General features: G+C 43.7%; 1 protein-coding gene across 4 annotated transcripts in view; it reads right to left on the bottom strand.

Moving 5' to 3' along the window:
* Nucleotides 1-23,030, bottom strand: part of LOC122891471 (core histone macro-H2A.1) — a 74,202-nt gene that overhangs the window by 15,040 nt on the left and 36,132 nt on the right. Inside the window, exons 5-6 of one of the 4 annotated variants that reach the window (XM_044227147.1) lie at nucleotides 10,207-10,317; nucleotides 2,919-3,018 (exon numbers count right to left, since the gene is read on the bottom strand). In XM_044227147.1, coding sequence (XP_044083082.1) covers nucleotides 2,919-3,018; nucleotides 10,207-10,317 — 211 coding nt within the window. Of the gene's footprint in view, nucleotides 1-1,118; nucleotides 1,210-2,918; nucleotides 3,019-10,206; nucleotides 10,318-23,030 lie in introns of all 4 variants that reach the window. The other 3 variants (XM_044227162.1, XM_044227153.1, XM_044227170.1) reach the window with 3 other exon arrangements.

The following is a 23,030-nucleotide window of genomic DNA, read 5'->3' as shown; positions in this document are numbered from 1 at the left end:
AAAGATAAGCTCTTCTTTCTACTGTTTATTTTCCTCCAAATAAGTACTTCCCTCCCATTGAGTTTTCATTTGGTTAAGAAAAGTATCTTTCTCTTAAGCTGCCTGACTTAGGAGCTCTTAAACTCCTCCAACATCTTGTGAAAGTGGAGTTTAATTGCCTGCAGCCTGATTTCATTTTGGCCTGGAGGCCTTGGCGAATCCCGACTTCCCGGCCAGTGCGTCTTTTCCATCCATGTCCCAGATCCAAAATGCCCAGGAGAGTAATCAGCCCAAATCGCAGTGGCTAGGGCAGACCAGGAATGGCAGGCTTTGCTCGTGACGCTTAACAGAGCTGGACAGCCTCAGGCTGCTAACACTGTTTGCACTTCAGTGTCTGGGACACTCAGGAAAATCCCGGGAGCCTTGGCCTGCAGGCTGACTGCACTTTTGCCCTGTATTAGAAAGGGCACTACTTTAGGAAGTGATGTTCAAATCTACCACCAGCATGCTGTGCTCTGCTGGGGACAAGCACAGCTAGCTACTGGCCAAATCCTAGATGCATGTGAGGGTGAGACCAGACAGGAAGCACCCATCATAGGGTAGACACAGACCCAGCTGCCTCTCATCGTGATCACTCTTTCATCAATAGGGAAACTGAGGCACTGAGGACTTAAGTTCTTTGCCCAGTCCTCCTAACCACGATACGGCAAGGCTGGGATTCAAGCCCCTTCCACATAGCTCTAACCCTGTGCCTTCCTGTCAAAACATCCAGATGCCCGGACCTCACCGAAGTAGACTTGGCAGCCACTCGGCCCATCCCCCTGGCAGCTGAAATCCAGGGTGAACCCAGTCTCCAACAAAGCTGCGCCTCGTGAAGCAAATGCAGAAAGGACGCTGCTGAACCAGTTTCCAAACCAGAAGTGTGCCCATCTGTCTGGGAGCTGTGGGAGGCACCCTGGCGGACAGCTAGCTGTCGATTTCTCGTGGTCACAGCCCAGGGATCGGAGACCTCGGGAGGGTCAGGACGGCTGGAAGTGTGAAATGAATGCAGCCCTGCATAGCTGTCAAAGGATCAAGCTGTCTGCGGCGGCCGACTGACCATGCACACACACACTCGGCAGCACCCGGCTAGGCATTACCTACTTCACCACCGGTGTAGAAGTCAGTGTTTGTCGGGTGAACGACAGCATCACTGTCGATCGAGGCAATGTCAGCCTGTACAACTTGCAACTATAACAGGTAAACAAATGTATATCAACTGTGTTGGACCGAGACCCACGCACAGGCACATTTACTAAGGCCCAATGGCAGGGCTGGCCTACCTGGTCGATTCCAACATATGAGCCCAAGGGGCAATCAGTCCACGAAGTGTGCGCACATGTGGATGGGGGTGAGGAAGAGGAGGAGGAGGAGGAGGAATATCAAATGTGACATGTTTAAATTAAACATTTGAATGACATGTCCAAAAAAAGAGAAACACACACATGAGATCATTTCCAAAGATTAAAAGAAAGAACAAAACAACGAATGCCCCATTTCACTTCGCAAAAGCCTCCAAAACTGGCACCCCATTGAGAAGACTACTAAAAACATGGCATCTGTTTTAAAAAAAATGTGGACTATCAGGCCAACCACAATGACAAGTTTCTCCATTTTGTCGGCAGCAACATTCAGAGCAGGGGTTTTAGTCTTAGGGCACGCATCGTTTTGTCTGCCTTTGAGGGCCATCTCTTGAAAACCAAGAAAACAGTATGTGTGCATAGAAAATTGCCTTTATCTTCCCCCTCACTGGGCAAAAATATTTTTTCAGGTTTGCTGTTTATTCTAGCCAATCTTATTTTCATGTATTTTACATATAAAAACATACTTTAGGTTTGATCCCTGCCTTTTTTAGTTTATGGCCTTTTTTTTTTTTTCTTAAAGAAAATATCTGCATGAAGAAAGTATATGGGTGGAAAATAAGTTTGGGCAGGACATTCTTGAGTCCCTGTTCCCATGTTTCCAGCCCACAATTATATCTGGTTTGTGACGATTGGGCCCAGGCTCTAGAATGAGCATCTCTGCTGGTAAGAAATGCTGCTACCTGACACAGTGGAAATTGTGGAAACAAGGTGGAAACAAAAGGCTTCAAAAACATACCTAGGTCAGCATCAGGCAAGAGGCTGCCTCAGTGGGCATTAGCTCATCTGCTGCGCCTGGTAAGGCTCACAGCTAGGAAGACAGGAGCCTTCACTGAGCCCCTGAGCGGACAGTTCCTCTGTGTAAACATCAAGCCACAGACTGGGACACCTGAGCAGTACCTCTTCCCTTGCCCTGAACTGGGCAGACACCATAGCTCTGGGGCAGAGCTTTCTTCTGTAGGAACTCCCTCAGACATGTTCAATATCCTCTAATCAAATAATTGACGAAGCTGGCATGCAGTCATATACTGTTTTCAGTCATAGGAAACGCTGAGTAGGTGGTAAATTTGGGGGAAACCAATTTGCTGGTGGATTAAAGCCAATGATGAACCGATGCAGTTTAATTGGCTCTTCAAGTGCATCTAAGCTTTGTCATTTCTAATTAAGGCTTAAATGGAGAAACTATCATTTTGTAGCAACCTGAGATTTTTCAGTTCTAAAAAAAAAAAACAAACACATTTTTTAAAAATCCCTCCCAGGTAACCAGCAGTCAGTATGATCATTATGGAAGAGAATTTAGATAGCAGTATATTGACCAACCAGGGAAAGTAGCCAATTGCACTTAATGAAACATCATCAGATCACTTCCATTTGAAATGGCTTGGCGTGAGTAAACATTCGGGTTTACCCTCAAATGTCCATCTTGGATTTGGGAATTTGGCTTGCCCCTCTGAAGTTTGAGAAGATGAAAAGCCTAAATTCTGGGCTCCATAACTTTTCATCTGACAGCTGGCGGTGCCAAACCCCATCCCCAATTACCTAGGTCATCTTTAAGGTCAATGTCAGCATTGGTAGGATTGATTATGGCCTCCACCTCAAAGCCGGCTAAATTACTGATTTCACTGTGAATAAGGTTCAGCTGAAAAGAAAAGCATGAGGTGGGAAATAACAGGACAGCCGGGAAGTCACAGAGAAGTGAGCCTTGGGATACAGATGGAGGACAGGGAACACTCCAGCTGTCTTGGGTGCAGAGGGGAATGGGGAGTCGCTGGCTAAAACGAATCCGTTTCAGACAAGACTCAAGTGCTGCTCAGGATGCTGGAAGGAAGCAAGCTAGGCTGAGGGTCCAGGACCTGCTGGGTGAGGCTTGGGGTAAAAGGGAGGCATAAGCCATGTGGACTGGTAGATCCACTTCCCCTTGAAGAAACAAAGTAACAGCAGCTATCAGGACCCAGAATCAGAGTGTTCACTGCCGGGGGTGGGAGGGCGGTATATGTGACCTCCTCTTTGAGCCCCAGGATGGTACACAAGTCCTAGCTGGTTTGGGAAAGCCCTAGGAGCTCTGCCATTCTCCTCCAAGTGGTCATGGTCTTTCAGGGTGTCTCCCTCACCCTGCCTCCTGGCCGGCCCCTGCCCTGCTCAGAGGTGGCCAAGAGCGAGATGGTCTATGGCTTAGTAATATCTAATTTTACGTGCCTATTAGTCACGTAATACCGAAGTTCTAGTAAAGGACAGGACAAGAAAGAGCTGCTCTCCTGCGAGACAGTGGCCCTTCAAGAGTTGCATTTTGCTGAGCCCCTCTGGGTCAAGTATTTCCTCTAGTTTCATGAGCACAAAACCAACTGGCTTTTTTTTTTGAAGAGCCACTGAATGGGTTCCCTCCTCACAGATACCCCACTGCTATAGGAACCCTCTGGCTGAAGAGAAGCCCTGAATTCTAGATTCAGCAGTCAGAAGGGGAAGAGGACTTAGCTGGCCCAGGACCACTGTCCGGGATCCTACTCTCTCCCCTCCTGTTCTTACATACCAGTGCCTGAAGCAAAGTGCGCTCGCTGGCTTGCTCGCTCTCTCTCTCTGTAATGATGCTTATCTTTCAGTGACATGAATTCCCCTCAACTGCAGCAAAGAGCGATGCCTAAGCAGCCCCCAGAGGAGCCGGCGCCTGGGATCAACTGTGCCTGGGGCTGGACGAGCAGCCCGCAGCCGCAGGGCCCAGCAGGGCAGGAGCTGAGGCGCACACTCGGACGAGAGGGCCATATGCAGACGCTTGGCAGGGAGGCTCCTGGCAACTTCGCTTCAAGGCACTGAACTGCTGGGGCCAAATGTTTTGTTGAAAACAAAACCAAACAGAAAACCTGACACTCTCTAAGCACCAGAAATATAAACCCACATTTCTCATTCCCAGAAGCACTCAGTAGATTATCAAAAAAAAAAAAAAAAAAAAGTACCCACTTAAGCCAAAACTCATCCTCTGTGAGAAAGCACTGGGGAAATAAATCTGGTCCTACACTGGGCTGGGGAAAGACTCAGCCAGGCCCTGCCACAGGGCAATCGGCTCCCTTTCTAGTTAGGCCTGGAAGGTAGAAGAGGAACAGGTTTTCTCCACAGGGACTTCCTGGGGTCTGGGGGCTTTAGTGGACTGCCAACATCCCCAAAGCTGGAGGAAGCCCACTGGTGGGAGCAGAGGTCTCACAGAGCACAGCTATCTGCACTACAGGCTCTGGGGCTGGGACAGTGGCAGAGAAGAGACCAGCATCAGGGTGAGGGGGCTAAGTGCTGTGTTCAGGGAGAAGGGGTGTGGGTGGGCACAGACAGAAGGGAGAGGGGGCACTCCAGGAAGGCAAGTGAATGGATTCAGGATAAGTTAGAGGGTTTGATCATGATATGTAAGTACTGCATCTTTGTATCTAACTTTAAGCAAATGTTGTTTACAAAAACTCAAGCTAATATTCCTTGCCTCCCACCCAAAAAAACCCACCCCAAAATCCTACACTATGAAGTAGCAGGAGGTTGTTGAGGATGAAGGGAAAGGAGAAAAAAAGGGAAAGCAACACTTGACTTGGTGTGGTGTGGAGGAGGATACTTGAAAAGGATCTATGAGTTTGCTTTCCTGTTTGTTTAAAAATATGTATGTTCAAATCCTTAAAATTCCCACTACTTTTCCCCAACCGTGTAGATGCTTCTGAACTTAATTTGTAAGCACGTCATTGAAAAACCAGCTATTTCCATGGGCTCTGATTCAGCTAGCAGAAAAGACCCCAGAAGACTATCTCTGACTCTGCCTGGGGAATGGGATCTCTGGAGAAACTTGGAGGGGGGGGGGCAGAGGGGTGGCAGAGAGCTTCCAAACAAATTCCTTGGAGAATTCCCAGTTCCCTCTGGACTCCTCACCTTCCTGACAAGAGGGGCCCCACTCTTGGAAGTCCAGACTGCTACACCGCAGGGAGCCACTACCACCAGCCAGGAGAACTCACAGCTAAGGGAGTACTGTCTCACTCTCCCCTATGCCTGACTCTTGCTTTTCCGCCTATGCTGGGCAGCAGGCTCAGCACTGGTCCAGGCTGAGGGTCTGAGCCGCAGAACAGTTTTGTTGCGGTTAAATATATTGAAGTATTTATTAAAAACCACCTCTGGACTATAAAGAATGTGTTTCGGGTGGGGGGATTACTCTGTGTATATCTGCAAGAGGAAGGGGTGGGGAGGGGAAAGGACAAGCCGGGGCAGGCACTCTGGAAAGACAAATGGGTAACCAGCTTGGCTTGGGCAGGCAGGCCCAGGGACAGAAGCCAACAGTGAAATGGTCAAGAACAAAGGCCACAGCTCCCATGGACAGGAGAAGAAACTCTGTGAGCATGACATACAAATAGGCCATGCGTGCAGCGGACTGACAAGGATCCTGTGGTCCGGTGGCTATGCACAAATCGGCCTGGTAGGACCAGGAAAGATGGCCTGTCCTAGAAGTCCCATCCCCTCCGCCCCTAGAGACAAGATCTCTGCACAACTGTGCATATTCTCATATTAAGTCTGATCCTCTGAGAGGTGGGGCGTGGGGAGGAGTGTTACTGATGATTTCAGAATTTGAATAAGGTCACTACTCCCCTGTCTCATCACTGGAAATTACGGAAAAACAAGTTTTAATCCACAGTATGGGGAATTTAAAATATCCGAAGATTATTGGCCACTGTTGAGAGTGACCAAGGGGGACTTCCAGTTACAGAGCAGGAGAGGGTCCTATGTGACTGTGGGACTGGAAGAAGGGGACTTAGCCCGTGTCCTACAAGACCCTTCCACTTCTGGGCCCTGATTACTCTCCACTGGCTCTACTACAGCCAGTGTCCCCCTCTATTGTGCCCACTTCTTCCCTCTACTGCTTATGTCCATGTCAGTCCTTGTTCTCTACTCATGACTGAACTCATTACTAGAAGCTCCTAGAAGGCAGAGTGTGGCTGACTCTTAGCCCCGAATGCCACACAATGCCTGAGATGGTGCTCAGGTTCTAGAGGGACACAGAGTTGGACTTGAATGTCAAGCCTCCCAACAACTCTGAGGTGAAATGGCCATCTCCCTTCTCTTAAAGTAGGGCTAACAGAAATGCCAGAGCTCAGGACCTGGGTCCTTGGCCTGGCTTGGACCTGAAGTAGCTCAGGGCCAACCTGGCCTTCTGGAAGGGAAGGCTGGCCCTCATCACTTACGGCAGGTCAGGTGGCCTGCCAGTGATAGGGAAGGAGCCATGGCTTGGAACTACTAGACAGACATGTGGGCTATGCCTTGACATGACCTACTTGGCTACAGGAACCCTATTTTTATATATATATATATATAGTAAAAAACTCAATTTTAGGAAATGAAGGTATTTGATAAACAGTATCTGAGTGACACGTTGGATCTAGCCTATAATTTTCAATTTTGGTGTGTCTCATGGCCTCATGATGGGCAAGGAAGGGAGAAGAATGACCAGCTGTATTTCCTTGTGCTAGCCTACAAAATGTCACTCTTGTCCTGTCCCCAAAGTCCATTTCAACTAAGGTAGATGGAAAGGGTGAGGTGTTCCACAAAACTGTTTGTAGCCCCTGATGGAGAACAACGTTTTCTCCATGGCCCATGCCTGCCCTGCCTCTGGGATGAAGGGGCTTCTTTATCTGTGCTCTGCTGCCTACCCTGCACACATCCCCAGCTTCAGGTCTCCCAAAGGCCTCAGGTCTGGAGGTGGCATCTGATGTGTCTCTGGCTAGAACCTGTCACACAAAGAGAAGGACACAGACAGGCCCTGCTGGAGGCCCAGGAGCTAAGCCAGCACTGTTCAGCCATAGGGTAGAAAGAGAGCGTCAACCCCTCCCTCCTCACTGCTGCTTTCATCGCTCCCTCTCTCCTGACATTGTGCCAGCCCCTGCGAGTCAGGTGTATGTGTCTGGGAGGGAGAACACCCATGGTACCCCGCCCCCCACCTTCAGTGGCCTACAGGGCTATGGCTCCGATCCTAACGGTCTGGGGGGCCCTGGAGACTCACTTGTAGCCTCCTCATGCTGCCTTCCCTACTCCTTCAAATAATAATGACCCTTCCAAGAAAGCCTTACATCATTTACTGCCACTGACCCAGATTTCTAGAAGTACACCCTGGAAGAAACTTTTTGGCAATAAAACCGTCAGGTTTTTAAATCTCTGAAAGGAAGCTGTGAATCTCTGTTGAACCACAAAGCAAAAACATGTGGTGGATTCAGATTCACAGAACCATCTCCTTTTTTAAAACAACTCAGCAACAATGTGTGTGAACATTGGATAAAAGCAGAGTCACGAGGACGATTACTCCTGAGACTTCATCATCAACAATAACAAGATCCCAGCCTCCTCAGCCCTGGGCTGGCTTCTCCTGAGAGTAGCTTAGCAACCGGGCCTGGCAGGGTCATGCAGGGCACCCTATTCCCTTTCTCTACTGTCGCTTGCTTGCAAGAGTCAAGCCTCGGTTTCACTGTCACAGATGGGAAAATAAGATTCAAAGAATAGCGGGCACTCTATGGTCTTCTTTCTGGGGTACCCTTCTCAGGACATTTCCAAAAGTCCAAGTCAAAACTGTCGTCTGTAAGAATGACATTTTAAAATGTGCTTTGTGGGAAAAGTCACGTCAGTTTTAGGACTCTTGCCCCTGTTGCATTATATGCCATGACTTTCACCCCACGGTAACAGCCAATCAAGGGCCAGAAAGTACTGCTTGCAAAAAGCACTCTGGACAACCAACACTAGCTGCATGTCACCCCTCAGGGGCCCAGGGTTCCAGGAAGGGCCGCCGGCACACTGCTGATGCTGGGGCCCAGGCTGACCTGAAGTGCCACCTTATTCTGTAATGCCACATTTGGGGAGAAGGGCATGTGCGGCCCTGGATTTGGGGGTGCCCTGTCCTGGATGTGTGGATCTCAGGTCATTAATCTGGAAGCACACTAACATGGAGTGCAGCCTTGTGGGAGCTTGGTGCTCCTTTTCCCTGCTGACCTCTGACTGTGGGACGTGGGAAAGCTGGTGGGTGGTCTTTCTAGGTCTGCACTCCACTCCCTCTCTGACAGTGGGCCATTCTACCCTGTGTTCAGCTCAACCCGTCCTCTCAGATCTCCCTTCCAAAGCCAGGACATCAGTAATGGGCACATGAGTTTCTCAGTCAAGTCTCCTCTTCCATTTTCCTGTTCTTAAAAAACACTAAAGGACCCCCCCCGCCCCCATAAGTTATTAGACAGTATCAGTACTTCTCTAGAGCTGTCTAGTCCCCCCGCCCCGGAATGGAGTACTGTCAGTATTTGTGGAACTGGTGTGGCTGAGTGTGACTATTCTGGAAATACCTGACTTCATCCGGTCAGGGGGTGCGAGGAGGTCTGAGAGGAGGCTGGCTTTGGAGAAGGCAGCAAGAACCAAGAAGGAAGGGAGAGGCCAGGGTCGGGGCACCCAAAGGTGGGGTGGACAAAAGGGTGAGGGATGGTGGGGACGGCGGGAGGGACTGAACGGCTCTACCGGCATGGCAGGCTTGCCAGTCCAGCAGACGGTCTACACTGGGGATACAAAGCACACCGGAGTGCCTCCTGAGCAGCACCAAACCCCAGCAAATGGGACGACAGTTCACGTTAACGTCCAATATATGACGCAAAGGACACATTAAAGGGCGTGAAAGCAGACCCAGGTGGTTGCCTTCACTGCTGAGTTGAAATTTTTAAAATAAATAAAAAATATCTTAAACGAAAACTTGCAAAGCCCCAGACCTTAAGATGATAAGCGCTGCTGCTTTTTTTTTTTTCCTTTGAAAAATGCATACAAAATACAGATAATGGTTATAAAATGTCAGCGGCGATGGTTATTTGCTGGAACACAGGGTCCACCACCGGAAATGCATCATGAGAGCCTGAGTGCAATCAGGACAGGAAGGAGGGGGAAGGGGAGGAGGAGCACTTGCAAGGCAGGAGCAGGAGGGCTGTGTCACTTGAGATGCGAAAGAAAATTGACAGTGAGGTTGTAAAAATGATGCAGCTTCAGAACCAAACTGTTAGGCACAAAGCAATTTACACAGAAGGTCAAATTCATGCCTTTCATTTTCTTTCAAGAAGGATTAAAAAAATTAAGAGAAGTGGAATTCCCTCTCTCTCCACCCCCCCTTTTTTGGGTGTTAATAGAGAAATATTAATTAACTCTTACTCTCAGGTCTTAAAAGCCTTTGCATCATTTTTATTTTCAACAAAAGTGAATCATCTTTTACAAAACCATGGCGTCCTGGCAAAGCTGCATCACTGGGATGGCTGAAAATACAGTGCCCACGGTTAAAACAAACAAAAGATTGGCTTGAGGAAAGTCGAGAGGTGGCTCAGTGTCCCATTACCTAAGGATGTCTAGAAACAATCCCGCCCCTATCAGAGGCTCTGCCTGCAGGGCCCTCCACAGCAAGCGAGGGAGCCAGCAGGCTGCCTGCTAGACCTTTCCTTTTCCAAGACCCAACTTTGACTTCAGGCTGTTTTTCTGGCCGGAGCTACATGACCCATTTATCCCACATTAGCAGCTCCTTCCACAGACTAATCCCAGGCTGTCACTGTCCCCCTCCTCCCTCAACTCCCACCACAGGAGCGGCCTTCCCTCTTTTTAGCCCTATCTCCTCTTCCCACCCTGGAGATAGTCTCCCCCAGTGCTCCTGCGGAAGCCCTCCCTGAGACCATCCCGCAAGTCCCTGCCGCCCGCTCTTCCACCCACACCCACCAGGCCAGGAGCGGCCTTCGGAATCCCCGGGCCTTCCTGCAGCAGAGGTGGCCTCCACCTGACTGTCCCAGGGCCGCGAGCCAACTGAGGCCGCACATCTGCCTACCTTCTGTCCGAGGAAGAGGCTCTTCGTGGAGAGGACCGTGAAGCCGTCGGCCGGCGTACCCTCGGTGGTGCTATCAGCGCTGGCGGCCTTGCTGACTTCCCCCTGCTTCTTCTTGCACAAATACAAGAGTCACTGTGAGGCCGAACAGCAGATACCCAAGGAATCTGGGCTTCTCTAACAGGGAGGTAGCTCCCAGGCCCTGCCCATCATCCTGCAGAAAACAGGCAACTACAGCACTACCAGTTTCTGGCCTTTCTCAAAGTAGGAGCCACAGGCTCTGTGAAGTCCAGGAGTTCTACCAAGAGTAGTTTCATCACTATGTAATCTCAAAATACTGCTACTTAAAGGCACAACTGTATTGCAGAGTGATAATCTACAACAATTACTTTCATTAACTTAGACCAATTAAAAGTCTCTTAAGTAAGGGTCTTCATTTTCTAGATGTGGACACACTGTGCAAGTCTGAGAGGGGAAAAGCGAACTGTTTCTGATCATGAGTTCTCAAAGAGCCAAATGTCAGACCGAGGACCATAACTCTCTACCCTTTCCCAGCCCAGGAGGTAAGACACTCCCTGACTGTCCTTTGAGAAACCAGCTGTGGAGAAGGATCCCCGAGGTGGGTGTTGGTGAGCCCTGCTATCCCCAGGGATTCCCTGCCCTCCTGGAATGGGGGGTGACGCTAGTCCCCATCCCAACTAGATTCAAGTATGTATACCCTGGGGTTCCCAAGAGCCCTGCAAGCTACGTTGTCCCCAGAGGTTTAATTTCAAGACCCTCAACTTTCTAATGGATTTTTCCTGAACTCATAGGCCCTGAGTGATATGCACTTGTGACAGAAGTCTCACGCCCCATCTCCTTGTACCACCACCCTGGTCCCACTTCCCATTACTGGCCTGGCAGCCCCCACCCCCAGAAGTAGGGATACAGGGCTTTACAGTCTTTCATGCATTTCTGTTAAGTAGGAGGACAGTATCAGAAATGGGTATTTTGTCTCACTGGGGGATGTCCGCCTGCAGATATAGCATGGACTGAGGATGGTGGGAACCATAGTAGTTTGTGTTTAGACACTCCACCTTTTCCCTTCCCCCCAGTTGCTATCAAAAAGTACATCACTTGGGGCGCCTGGGTGGCTCAGTGGGTTAAAGCCTCTGCTTTCAGCTCAGGTCATGATCCCAGGGTCCTGGGATCGAGCCCCACATCAGGCTCTCTGCTCAGCAGGGAGCCTGCTTCCCCCTCTCTCTCTGCCTGCCTCTCTGCCTAATTGTCATCTCTCTGTGTCAAATAAATAAATAAAATCTTTTTTAAAAAAAGTACATCAGGGGCGCCTGGGTGGCTCAGTGGGTTAAAGCCTCTGCCTTCAGCTCAGGTCATGATCCCAGGGTCCTGGGATCGAGCCCCACATCGGGCTCTCTGCTCAGCAGGGAGGAGCCTGCTTCCTCCTCTCTCTCTGCCTGCTTCCCTGTGATCTCCGTCTGCAAATAAATAAATAAAATCTTAAAAAAAAAAAAAAAAGTACATCACTCTTGAGGGGATGCTCCTGTGCGAGCAAACCAAGAAGGCAGAGGCTGAGAGGTATTCCAGAGCCTTCCTTTAGGAAGGCTCTGGACCCATAAACTCAGGGCAAAGCCTGTGCCTGTTTAGGGATTCACATTCATTCACATATTAACATTTTTGCTTACACTGAAAAAAATACTCTAGTTTTATGGTCTGCTTTAACAAGAAGGGCTGCTTTAATATTTAAGGTCTACGGCCAAGCTGGAACGTGTTCTGTGAATTCAGTGAGCTAAATCTAAAGCTCCAAGGTTTTGATATAAATGCTGAGACAAAAGGCATTTTATCAAGAAACAGGGCATTAACAAAGCTAGGTTAAAATGATAGCATTCTGGTTGTCCTAATTCTTTCAGCATACCAGATCTGACCAGTAAAAGGGAACCCAAGAGTGCAAGGTATAACCTACAGGGACGTTGTAAGTCTTAGTAAGCCTTTGTTGATACACTTTCCAGGAAACAAGAAAGGGAAAGGCTGGATGACAAATGCTTTCACTACTCAGATGTTTCTAATTCTGTGCTTTCACCAAAATGGGAGAAATACCAAACTGACTGAACAGCTGAGAGACCATTAAAGAAAAGGCCGATGGACCTCACAGTAATGGACCACAGCCAATTTCTTAGTTGTGACCAGTGTACTGGGGAGATGGAAGATGTTATGACAGGGAACATGGTGAGGGGTATTGAGGAACTCTCTGTACTGTCTCTATAACTTTTCTGTCAATCTAAAACAACTGTAAAATAAAACATGCATTAAAACGAATTGGTGACAGATTACTAGGTGACTGTTGGCACTTAAGAGCTCAGAAGACTGAGTGATGTTGCTTTAACAGAATCCTTTCCATTTCCACTTACTTTTGGTGAACAAGATGTTCCCAGTACTTGTGCCTGTAAATTTACAAATATGGAATGCTAAACACTGCCTCATTTTAACAGTAAGTCACTATCTTATGAACTTGAGTTAATTGTAAAAATGCTATCTCGATCTCCATCTATCCCATAGATGGGATACAGTTCCCAAAATACAGTATCCATAGATACAGTTCCAAGAACACTTTCTCCCTTATAGTTATTAAATTTGTAAAATATTTATTGGTTTGATCAACTATATATTAATAAGTGTGATAACTGTCCAATCCTGTAAAATCCGTAACATTTAGTCCCTTTATAAAGATCACAAGAAATTTTTTCCAAGAACATTTAAATTTATATACATTATTTTTGTTGGGAAGATCATTACAATATCACCACCAGCATTAAATGTGTGGCATTAGGATAAAATTTTGTGGGACAAGTGAAAGGGACATACAGGGTCAGGGAGAAAAGTGATGTAAATTTTCTACCTGTTAAAAAAGAGCTTATCTACATTTTTTAAATAATGATGACAATATTCCAAATCAATGCAGTGTTTTGATTTCTTTGGATACATTTAAATGAGTGATGAAACTATTTTTATACAAATTCTAAATGTGTGAGATACAAAGATTTTCAAAATTCTTATAAGAGGTAGGCAAGCAAAAAAAGTTTGAGAATCACTACTCTACCCAGTGAATACCATGCATACAGGAGGTGCTTAATAAATGCTTGGGAATGGGATGCAGTTTTTAAGTAGATAAGGATTTAGTGCTTATGCCAAAAACACTTTGACTTTTTTTTAAAGGTAGAATAGCCTTAACTAACAGAATTTCAAGGATTCAACAAATGGAGCTGGTTGTATTGGGAGGAGGGGGCTGTGACAGCTTCCCTGTGCCCCTGGTACAAGTCAGCAGCTGCCTATGAAGCCAAGCTATAAGGCTTAGCCTGTGTTGTTTAATACTGGAGATTTTCAGCAATGGCTCATTTGCTCATGGCCTCCTCCATTAAAGCTGATGCCCACACCGTAAACTGGTACGACCACTATGAAAAACAGTATGAAGCTTCCTCAAACATTTAAAAAAGTAGAATCCAAATGATCCAGCAGATCCACTTCTAGGAATATAATCAAAGGAAACAAAAAGCACTATGTCAAAGAGGTAACTGCACCTCATGATCCCAGCAGCCTTATTTATGACAGCCAACACAAAGAAACAATCTATGTGTCCACAGTCAGATGAATGGATAAAGAACTGTGGAAACATTCAGCCATAAAAAAATCAGTAAATCCTGACAGGAAACCCACAGAGATCCAAAAAAGATGAACCTAAAGAGAGCCACGGCAAGACACATTATAATTAAAATGTCAAAAATTAAAGAAAAGGAGAGAATCTTAAAAGCAGCAAGAGAAAAACAACTTGTTAAGTACAAGGGAACTCCCATTAGACTATCAGCAGATTTTTCAGCAGAAATTTGCAGGCCATAAGAGAGTGGCACAATATATTCGAAGTACTGAAAGTAAAAAAACGTCCAACCAAGAATATTCTACCTGGCAAAAGTGTTCTTTGAAATTGAGAGAGAAACATTTTTCCAGACACACAAAAAGTCAAAGGCTTCTAAACTGGCCATACTAGAAATGTTAAAGGTACTTGTTTATGCTAAAAAGAAAGAGTGCTATTTAGTAATAGGAAAACATATGAAAGTGTAACTCTCACTAGTAAAGGTAAGTGTATACTAAAGGTAGTGACTTAATCACTTATAAAGCTAATATGAGGGACGCCTGGGTGGCTCAGTGGGTTAGGCCTCTGCCTTCAGCTCAGGTCATGATCCCAGGGTCCTGGGACCGAGTCCCACATCGGGCTCCTTGCTCGGCAGGGAGCCTGCTTCACCCTCTGCCTCTGCCTGCCTCTCTGCCTGTGCTCGCTCTCTCTCTCTGACTAATAAATAGATAAAATCTTTAAAAAGAAATAAAAAAGCTAATATGATGGTTAAAAGACAAAGGTGGAATAAAAATTAGTACAATAATTAATTAATGGACACATGAGATTAAAAGACAAAGTGTGACACCAATAACATGAGGGGAGGGTAAAAATGCAGAGTTTTAGAATGTGTTCAAACTTGCACTATCAACTTGAAACAAACTGAATAGGTTGTTATAAATCAGCCTCACAAACTGAATTCAACAAGACATTAAAAGGATCATATACCATGATCAGGTGGGATTTATTCTGGGGATGTAAGGGTAGTTTAATAACCATCAGAGTGATATACTGTATTAACAGATGAAAGATAAAAAGCATATGATCACTCCAACAAATGTGGAAAAGCATATGACAAAATTCAACATTCATTTATGATAAAAAGCTCTCAAAAACTGGGTATAGAAGGCACATAACTAAACATAATAAAGGCCATAAATGTCAACCCAAAAGCTAACATTATACTCATTAGTAAAAAGTTCAAAGTGTTTCCTCTAAGATCATGAACAACACAACAATACCCATTCTTGACACTTTTATTCAAGAGTATTAGAAGTCCTAGCCAGAGCAATTAGGTAATAAAAAGAAATAAAAGGCATCAAAATCAGAAGGGAAGTAAAGCTGTCACTATTTGCAAGCAGCATGATATTACATATACAAAACCCTAAAGACTCCTCCAAAAACCTGTTAGAATAACTGAATTCAATAAAGTTGCTGGATATCAGATTAATATATAGAAATCTGTTGCATTTGTATATGCTAATAACAAGTTGTAAGAGAGAAATTAAGAAAATCCCATCTACAATGGCATCAAAGAAATAAATGCTTAGGAATTTAACCAAAAAGGCAAAAACTACACATTGAAAACTATATATTGTACACTGAAAACTATAATACATTAATGAAAGAAACTTAAGAAGACACAAATAAATGGAGAGAGCTCCTTTGCTCATGGATTGGAAAGATTAAAATTGTTAAAAATGTCCAGACCAACCAAAGCAATCTAAAGATTCAATATAATCTCTATTAAAATTCCAATGGCATTTCTCAAGGAAATAGAACACTCCTAAGATTTATATGACATCACAAGAGACTCTGAAAGCCAAAGCAATCCTGGCAAAAAATGAAAGAGAACGCATCATGCTCCCTGATTTCAAATTATATTACAAAGATATAATAATCCAAACAGTATGGTATCAACATGAAAACAGACACACAGACCAATGGAACAGAACAGAGAGCCCAGAAATGAACCCACATATGTATTATCAATTCCTGACAAAAGAGCTAAGAATACACAATCGGGAAAGAACAGTCTCTTCAATTAAATGGGAAAATGGGACAGCTATATGCAAATGAATAAAGCTGTACCAACATTTTACATCTTATACAAAAATTAACTTAAAATGGATTACACATATGAATGTAAGTCCTGAACCCAGAAACTCCTAGGAAACAGATGGACCTTGTTATTGGTCTTGGTAATGATTTTTTGGATATGGTATCACAAAAAGGCAACAAAAGCAAAATAAACAGTGGGACTACACCAAACTGAAAAAAATTCTGCAGAGCAAAGGAACCATCAACAAAATGAAAAGTCAACCTATAGAGAAACTTGCAAATCATATACAGACAGTCCCTGACATCCAATGATTTGACTTTGAATTTTTCAGCTTTCCAATGGTGCAAAAGCTACACACACGTCAGCAGAATCCATACTTTGAGTTTAAATTTTGACTTTTTCCCCTAGGATAGCAAAGTGTGGTACTATACTCTCTAGTCATGCTAGGCAGCAAGAGCTAGTCACAGCACCCAATCAGCCACACAACCATGAGGATGAATGACTAACATACTTATAAAACCATTCTGTACCCTCAGAATCATTCTGTTTTTCACTTTCAGTAAAGTATTCAATAAATTACTTGAAATATTCCAAACTTTCTTACAAAATAGGTGAAATGGCTTTGTGTGCGATGATTTTGTCCAACGGTAAGCAAATTAGTGTTCTCAGCACATTTACAGTAGGCTAGGCTAAGCTATGATGTTTGGTAGGTTAGGTGTATTAAATGTTGCTTTCAACTTAATAATATTTTCAACTTATAGTGGGTTTACCAGGACACAACCCGATCATAAGGCAAAGATGATCTATATCTGATAAAGGGTTAATATCTAAAATATATAAAGAACTCATACAACTCAATAGCAAAAGGAAAAATTTCTTGATTAAAAAATGGTCAGAAGAGAAAAGGACAGAAGGTATATTGCAGCAAATTATAACAGAGAATTTCCTTAATATGGCAAACAAGCATCAAAATCCAGTAGGCAGAGAGAACTCCCCCTCAAAATCAATAAAAATAGGTCCACACTTCGTCATCTAATAATAACACTTACAATCTTAGGGAAAAAGAGAAAATCCTGAAAGCTGCTTGGGACAAGAGGTCTATAACATACAATGGTAGAAATACTAGATTGGCAGCAGACTTATCCACAGAGACCTGGCAAGCCAGAAAGGACTGGCATGATATATTCAGAATACTAAACAAGAAAACTATGCAGTCAAGAATACTACACCCAGCTAGGCTTTCATTGAAAATGGAAGGAGAGATAAAAAGCTTCCAAAACAAACAAAAATTCAAAGAATTTGCAAACACCAAACCATCCCTACAGGAAATATTGGAAGGGGGTCATCTAAGCAAAGAGAAAGCCTAAAAGTAACAGATCAGAAAGGAACAGAGACAATATACAGTAACAGTCACTTTATAGGGAATACAATGGCACTAAATTCATAACTTTCAATAGTTACCCTGAATGTAAGTGGGCTAAATGCCCCAATCAAAAGACAGAGCGTATCAGAATGAATTAAAAACACAAGACCCAACAATATGCTGTCTACAAGAAACTCATTTTAGACCCAAAGACATCTCCAGGTTTAAAGTGAGGGGGTAGAAAAAAATTTACCATGCTAATGGACATCAAAAGAAAGCTGGGGTGGCAATCCTTATATCAGTTACATTAGATTTTAAGCTAAAGACTATAATAAGAGATGAGGAAGGCCACTATAGCATAATTAAAGGATCTGTCCAATAAGAAGATATAACAATTATAAATATCTATGCCCCTGGCATAGGAGCAGTCAATTATATAAATAAATTAGTAACAAAATCAAAGAAACACATCGACAATAAAACTTAAAACTTTAACACACCCTCACTGAAATGGACAGATCAGCTAAGCAAAAGATCAACAAGGAAATAAAGGGCTTTAAATGACACACTGGAAAAGAAGGACATCACAGATATATTCAGAACATTCCATCCCAAAGCAATAGAATACACATTCTTCTCGAGTGCACATGCAACAGTCTCCAAAAGAGATCACATCCTGGGTCACAAATCAGGTCTCAACCAGTACCAAAAGAGTGGGATCATTCCCTGCAGATTTTCAGATTACAATGCTTTGAAACTAGAACTCAACGACAAAAGGAAAGATGGAAATAAAAATACATGGAGGCTAAAGAGCATCCTACTCAAGAATGAATGGGCCTACCAGGAAATTAAAGAAGAATTGAAAAAAATTCATAGAAACAAATGAAAATGAAAACACAATTGTTCAAATCTTTAGGACACAGCAAAGGTGGCCCTGAAAGAAAAGTATATAGCTACACAAGACTTTCTCAAGAAACAAGAAAGGTCTCAAGTACACAACCTAACCCTATACCTAAAGGAGTTAGAGGAAGAACAGCAAACAAAGCCTAAACCCAGCAGGAGAAGAGAAATCATAAAGATCAGAGCAGAAATCAATGAAATAGAAACCAAAAGAACAGTAGAACAGATCAATGAAACTATGAGCTGATTCTTGGAAAGAATTAATAAGCTGGATAAACCCCTGGCCAGACTTACCAAAAAGAAAAAAGAAAGGACCCAAATTATTAAAATCATGAATGAAAGAGGAGAGATCACAACCAACACCAAATAAATACAATTATTAGAACATATGAGCAACAACACACCAGCAAATTTGACAATCTGGAAGAAATGGATGCATTCCTAGAGACATAAAAATGACCAAAACTGAACCATGAAGAAACAGAAAACCTGAACAGACCCATAACCAGTAAGGAGATTGAAGCAGTCATCAAAAATCTTCCAAAAAACAAGAACACAGGGCCAGACGGCTTCCCAGGGGAATTCTACCAAACATTTAAAGAAGACTTAATACCTATTCTTCTAAAACTGTTCCAAAAAATAGAAATGGAAGGAAAACTTCCAAACTCACTTTAAGAGGCCAGCATTACCTTGATCCCAAAACCAGACAAAGACCCTTCAAAAAGGAGAAGTACAGACCAATATCCTTGATGAACACGGATGCAAAGATTCTCACCAAAAACTAGACAATAGGATCCAACAGTACATTAAAAGGATTATTCACCACAATCAAGTGGGATTTATTCCTGGGCTACAAGGATGTTTCAACATCCACAAATCAATCCATGTGATGCAATACATTAATAAAAGAAAGAACAAGAACCATATGATACTCTCAAACAGTGATGAAAAAGAATTTGACAAAGTACAGCATCCTTTCTTGATCAAAACTCTCCAAAGTGCAGGGATAGAGGGTACAAACCTCTATGAAAACCCACAGCGAAGATCATTCTCAAAGGGGAAAAACTGAGAGCTTTTCCCCTAAGGTCAGGAACACAGTTAGGGCTATCCACTAACACCACTGCTATTCAACGTAGTACTAGAAGTTCTAGCCTCAGCAATCAGACAACAAAAAGAAATAAAAGGCATCCGAATAGGCAAAGAAGAAGTCAAACCCTCCCTCTTTGCAGATGATATGATAGTTTATGTGGAAAACCCAAAAGACTCCATTCCAAAAATTCTAGAACTCACACAAGAATTCAGTTAAGTGTCAGGATATAAAATCAATGCTCAGAAATCAGTTGCATTTGCAAACACCAACACAAAGAAGAAAGAGAAATTAAGGAGGTGATCCCATTTACAATTGCACCCAAAACCATAAGATACCTAGAAATAAACCTAACTAAAGAGGCAAAAAAATCTGTACTCAGAAACTATAAAATACTCACAAAAGAAATTGAGGAAGACACAAAGAAATGGAAAAACGTTCCATGTTCAAGGATTGGAAGAACAAATATTGTGAAAGTGTCTATGCTACCTAAAGCAATCTACACATTTAATGCAATCCCTATCAAAATACCATCAATTTTTTTCAGAGCAATATAACAAATAATCCTAAAATTTATATGGAACCAGAGAAGAACCCAAATAGCCAGAGGAATGTTGAAAAAGAAAGCTACAGTTGGTGGCATCACAATTCCAGACTTCAACCTCTGTTGCAAAGCTGTAATCAAAAACACACACACAGATGAATGGAACAAAATAGAAAGCCCAGAAATAGACTCTCAACTCTATGGTCAACTGATCTTTGACAAAGCAGGGAAGAATGTCCAATGGAAAAAAGACAGTCTCTTCAACAACTGACACTGGGAAAGTTGGACAGCCATATGCAGAAGAATGAAACTGAACCATTTCCTTATATCACACACAAAAATAGACTCAAAATGGATGAAAGACCTCAATGTGAGACAGGAATCCATCAAAATCCTTGAGAAGAACAGCAACCTCTTCAACCTCAGCCGCAGTAACTTCTTCCCAGAAACATCACCAAAGGCAAGGGACGCAAGGGCAAAAATGAACTATTGGGACTTCATCAAGATCAAAAGCTTTTGCACAGCAAAGGAAACAGTCAACAAAACCAAAAGACAACTGACAGAATGGGCGAAGATATTCACAAATGACATATCAGATAAAGGGCTAGTGTCCAAAATCTATTAAGAACTCATCAAGCTCAATACCCAAAGAATAATCCAATCAAGAAATGGGCAGAAGACATGAACAGACATTTCTGCAAAGAAGACATGGCAAACACACACAAGAAAAAGTGCTCAACATCACTCAGCATCATGGAAATACAAACCAAAATCACAGTGAGATACCACCTCACACCAATCAGAATGGTTAAAATAAGTCAGGAAATGGCAGATGTTGGCAAGGATGTGGAGAAAGGGGAACCCTCCTTCACTGTTGGTGGGAATGCAAGCTGATGCATACACTCTGGAAAACAGTATAGAGGTTCCTCAAAAAATTGAAAACAGAGCTACCCTACAGCCCAGCAATTGCACTACGGGGTATTTACCCTAAAGATACAAATGTAGTGGGACACCTGGGTGGCTCAGTCAGCTAAGTCCCTGCCTTCAGCTTGGGTCGTGATCCCAGGGTCCTGGGATCTAGTCCTACGTCAGGCTCCTTGCTCAGCGGGGAGCGTGCTTCTCTCTCCACCTCTGCCTGCCACTCTGTCATAAAATCTTTTAAAAAAAAAAAAAAATGTAGTGATCCGAAGGGGCACATGCACCCGAATACTTATAACAGCAATGTCCACAATAGCCAAACTATGGAAAGAAACTCCATGTCCATCAACAGATGAATGGATAAAGAAGATGTGATACACACACACACACACCATGGAATACTATGCAGCTATCAAAAAAGAAAGCTTGCCATTTGCAACAACATGGATGGAACTAGAAGGTATGCTAAGCGAAATAAATCAATCAGAGAAAGCCAATTATCATATGATCTCTCTGATATGAGGAATTTGAGAGGCAGGGCAGGGGGTCATGGGGGGTAGGGAGGGAAAATAATGAAACAAGATGGGATCGGGGAGGGAGACAAATCATAAGAGACTCTTAATCTCAGGAAACAAACAGAGTTGCTGGAGGGCAGGGTGGGTGGGACAGAGTGGTTGGGTGATGGGACCCTGGGGAGGGTATGTGCTTGGTGAGTACTGGGAATTGTGTAAGACTGATGATTCAGAGACCTGTGCCCCTGAAGCAAATAATACATATATGCTAATAAAAAATACAGTTACCATATGATCCAGTAATTCCACCACTCATTATGTACCCAAACAAAAGGAAAACGCTAATTTAGAAAGATGTATGCACCTCTATGTTTATTTCAGTATTATTTATAATACCCAAGACAGAGAAGCAACCCAAGTGTCCATCAAGAGATGAACGCACACAGAAGTGGCATATGCATATATTATACACATGCACACATGATGGAATATTACTCAGTCATATAGAAGGATGAGATCTTACCATATGCAACATGGATGGACTTAGAGGATATTACGCAAGTGCAATAAGTCAGAGAAGATAAATACCGTATGATTTCACTTACACGTGCAATCTAAAACTCAGAAGAGATGAAGAAAACAAAAAGCAGAAACTGAATCATCAGAGAACATCAGGCTGCCAGAGGAGAGGTGGGCAGCATGGTGGGCAAAATGGGTGAAGAGGTGTAGGAGGTTTAGGCTTCTAGTTATAGAGTGAGGCACAAGGAAAAAGGTCTAGCACAGGGAATAAAATCCATGGTATTATAGTAAGGTTGCAGGGTGACAGATGGTAGCTACATTGGCACTGAGTGCCGTGAAATATACAAAAAAAATAAACTGCTATGTTGTATGCCCTGAAACTAACATTGTAGGTCAACTATACTTTTAAAAAATACTATGAAAATAGATACAAGCTTCCAGCTATGAGATAAGGAAGTAGAGGGGATTTAATTCACAGCTCCCAGCTACAGTTAACGATGCTGCATGGTATATTTGAAAGTTATTAAGAGTAAATGCTAAGAGTTCTCATCATGAAGAGAAATGAACTTTTTTTTCCTAGTCACATGAGATAATGAATGATCTGAATTTACTGTGGTAACCACTTCACAACTGATCTAAGTCCTTGTGCTGTACACCTTAAATATATGTAGTGCTGTATGTCAAAGATATCTGGATAAAACTGGGAAACAGTGCTAGAGAGGAGAGGAGGTGGAAATTTTAAGCAGAGTATGTATCAGGAATGCACAAATATATTCAATGAGAGTCCAGGATGTGTTATTTAAAACAAAAATGTTTGTAAGCTGTTGGCCCCACTTGCCTCCAGCAGAGAGCTGTTGGCCTTCCACCTACAGAACAGGGAGGCTCTGCCAAGGTAAGTAAAGGGTCTGTGGTCACAGGACACATGAGGGGCCTGAAGTCTGGGCTCTGAAATTCTGCATGTGATTTTTGGTTCTACTACTGACTACTAGAGCATGCTGCTTAACTTCCCTCTCCCTTCAATTCCTTGTGGGAAAACGGAGTCTAAGCTGGGAGATCTGATAAACCAGTGGCCTCGAGAGAAAGCTGCCAAAACCTGTCTGTATAAGACAAGCCATTCCTTCCCAGTTCTCTCCAGTCTGGCTACTTGGCACACAAGCTGAGTCTCTTGCATACGAGGATCCCAGCCCACGACAGGGTAGCTGAGGTGTACTCAGATGCCTCCTGAGAAGTCACTACATTCAAATCACAGTAACTGTTCCCC

This window comes from Neovison vison, chromosome 1 (genome assembly GCF_020171115.1).
Source record: "Neovison vison isolate M4711 chromosome 1, ASM_NN_V1, whole genome shotgun sequence".
NCBI classification, from domain to species: Eukaryota; Metazoa; Chordata; class Mammalia; order Carnivora; family Mustelidae; genus Neogale; species Neogale vison.
This window is presented reverse-complemented; position numbering and strand designations above follow the sequence as displayed.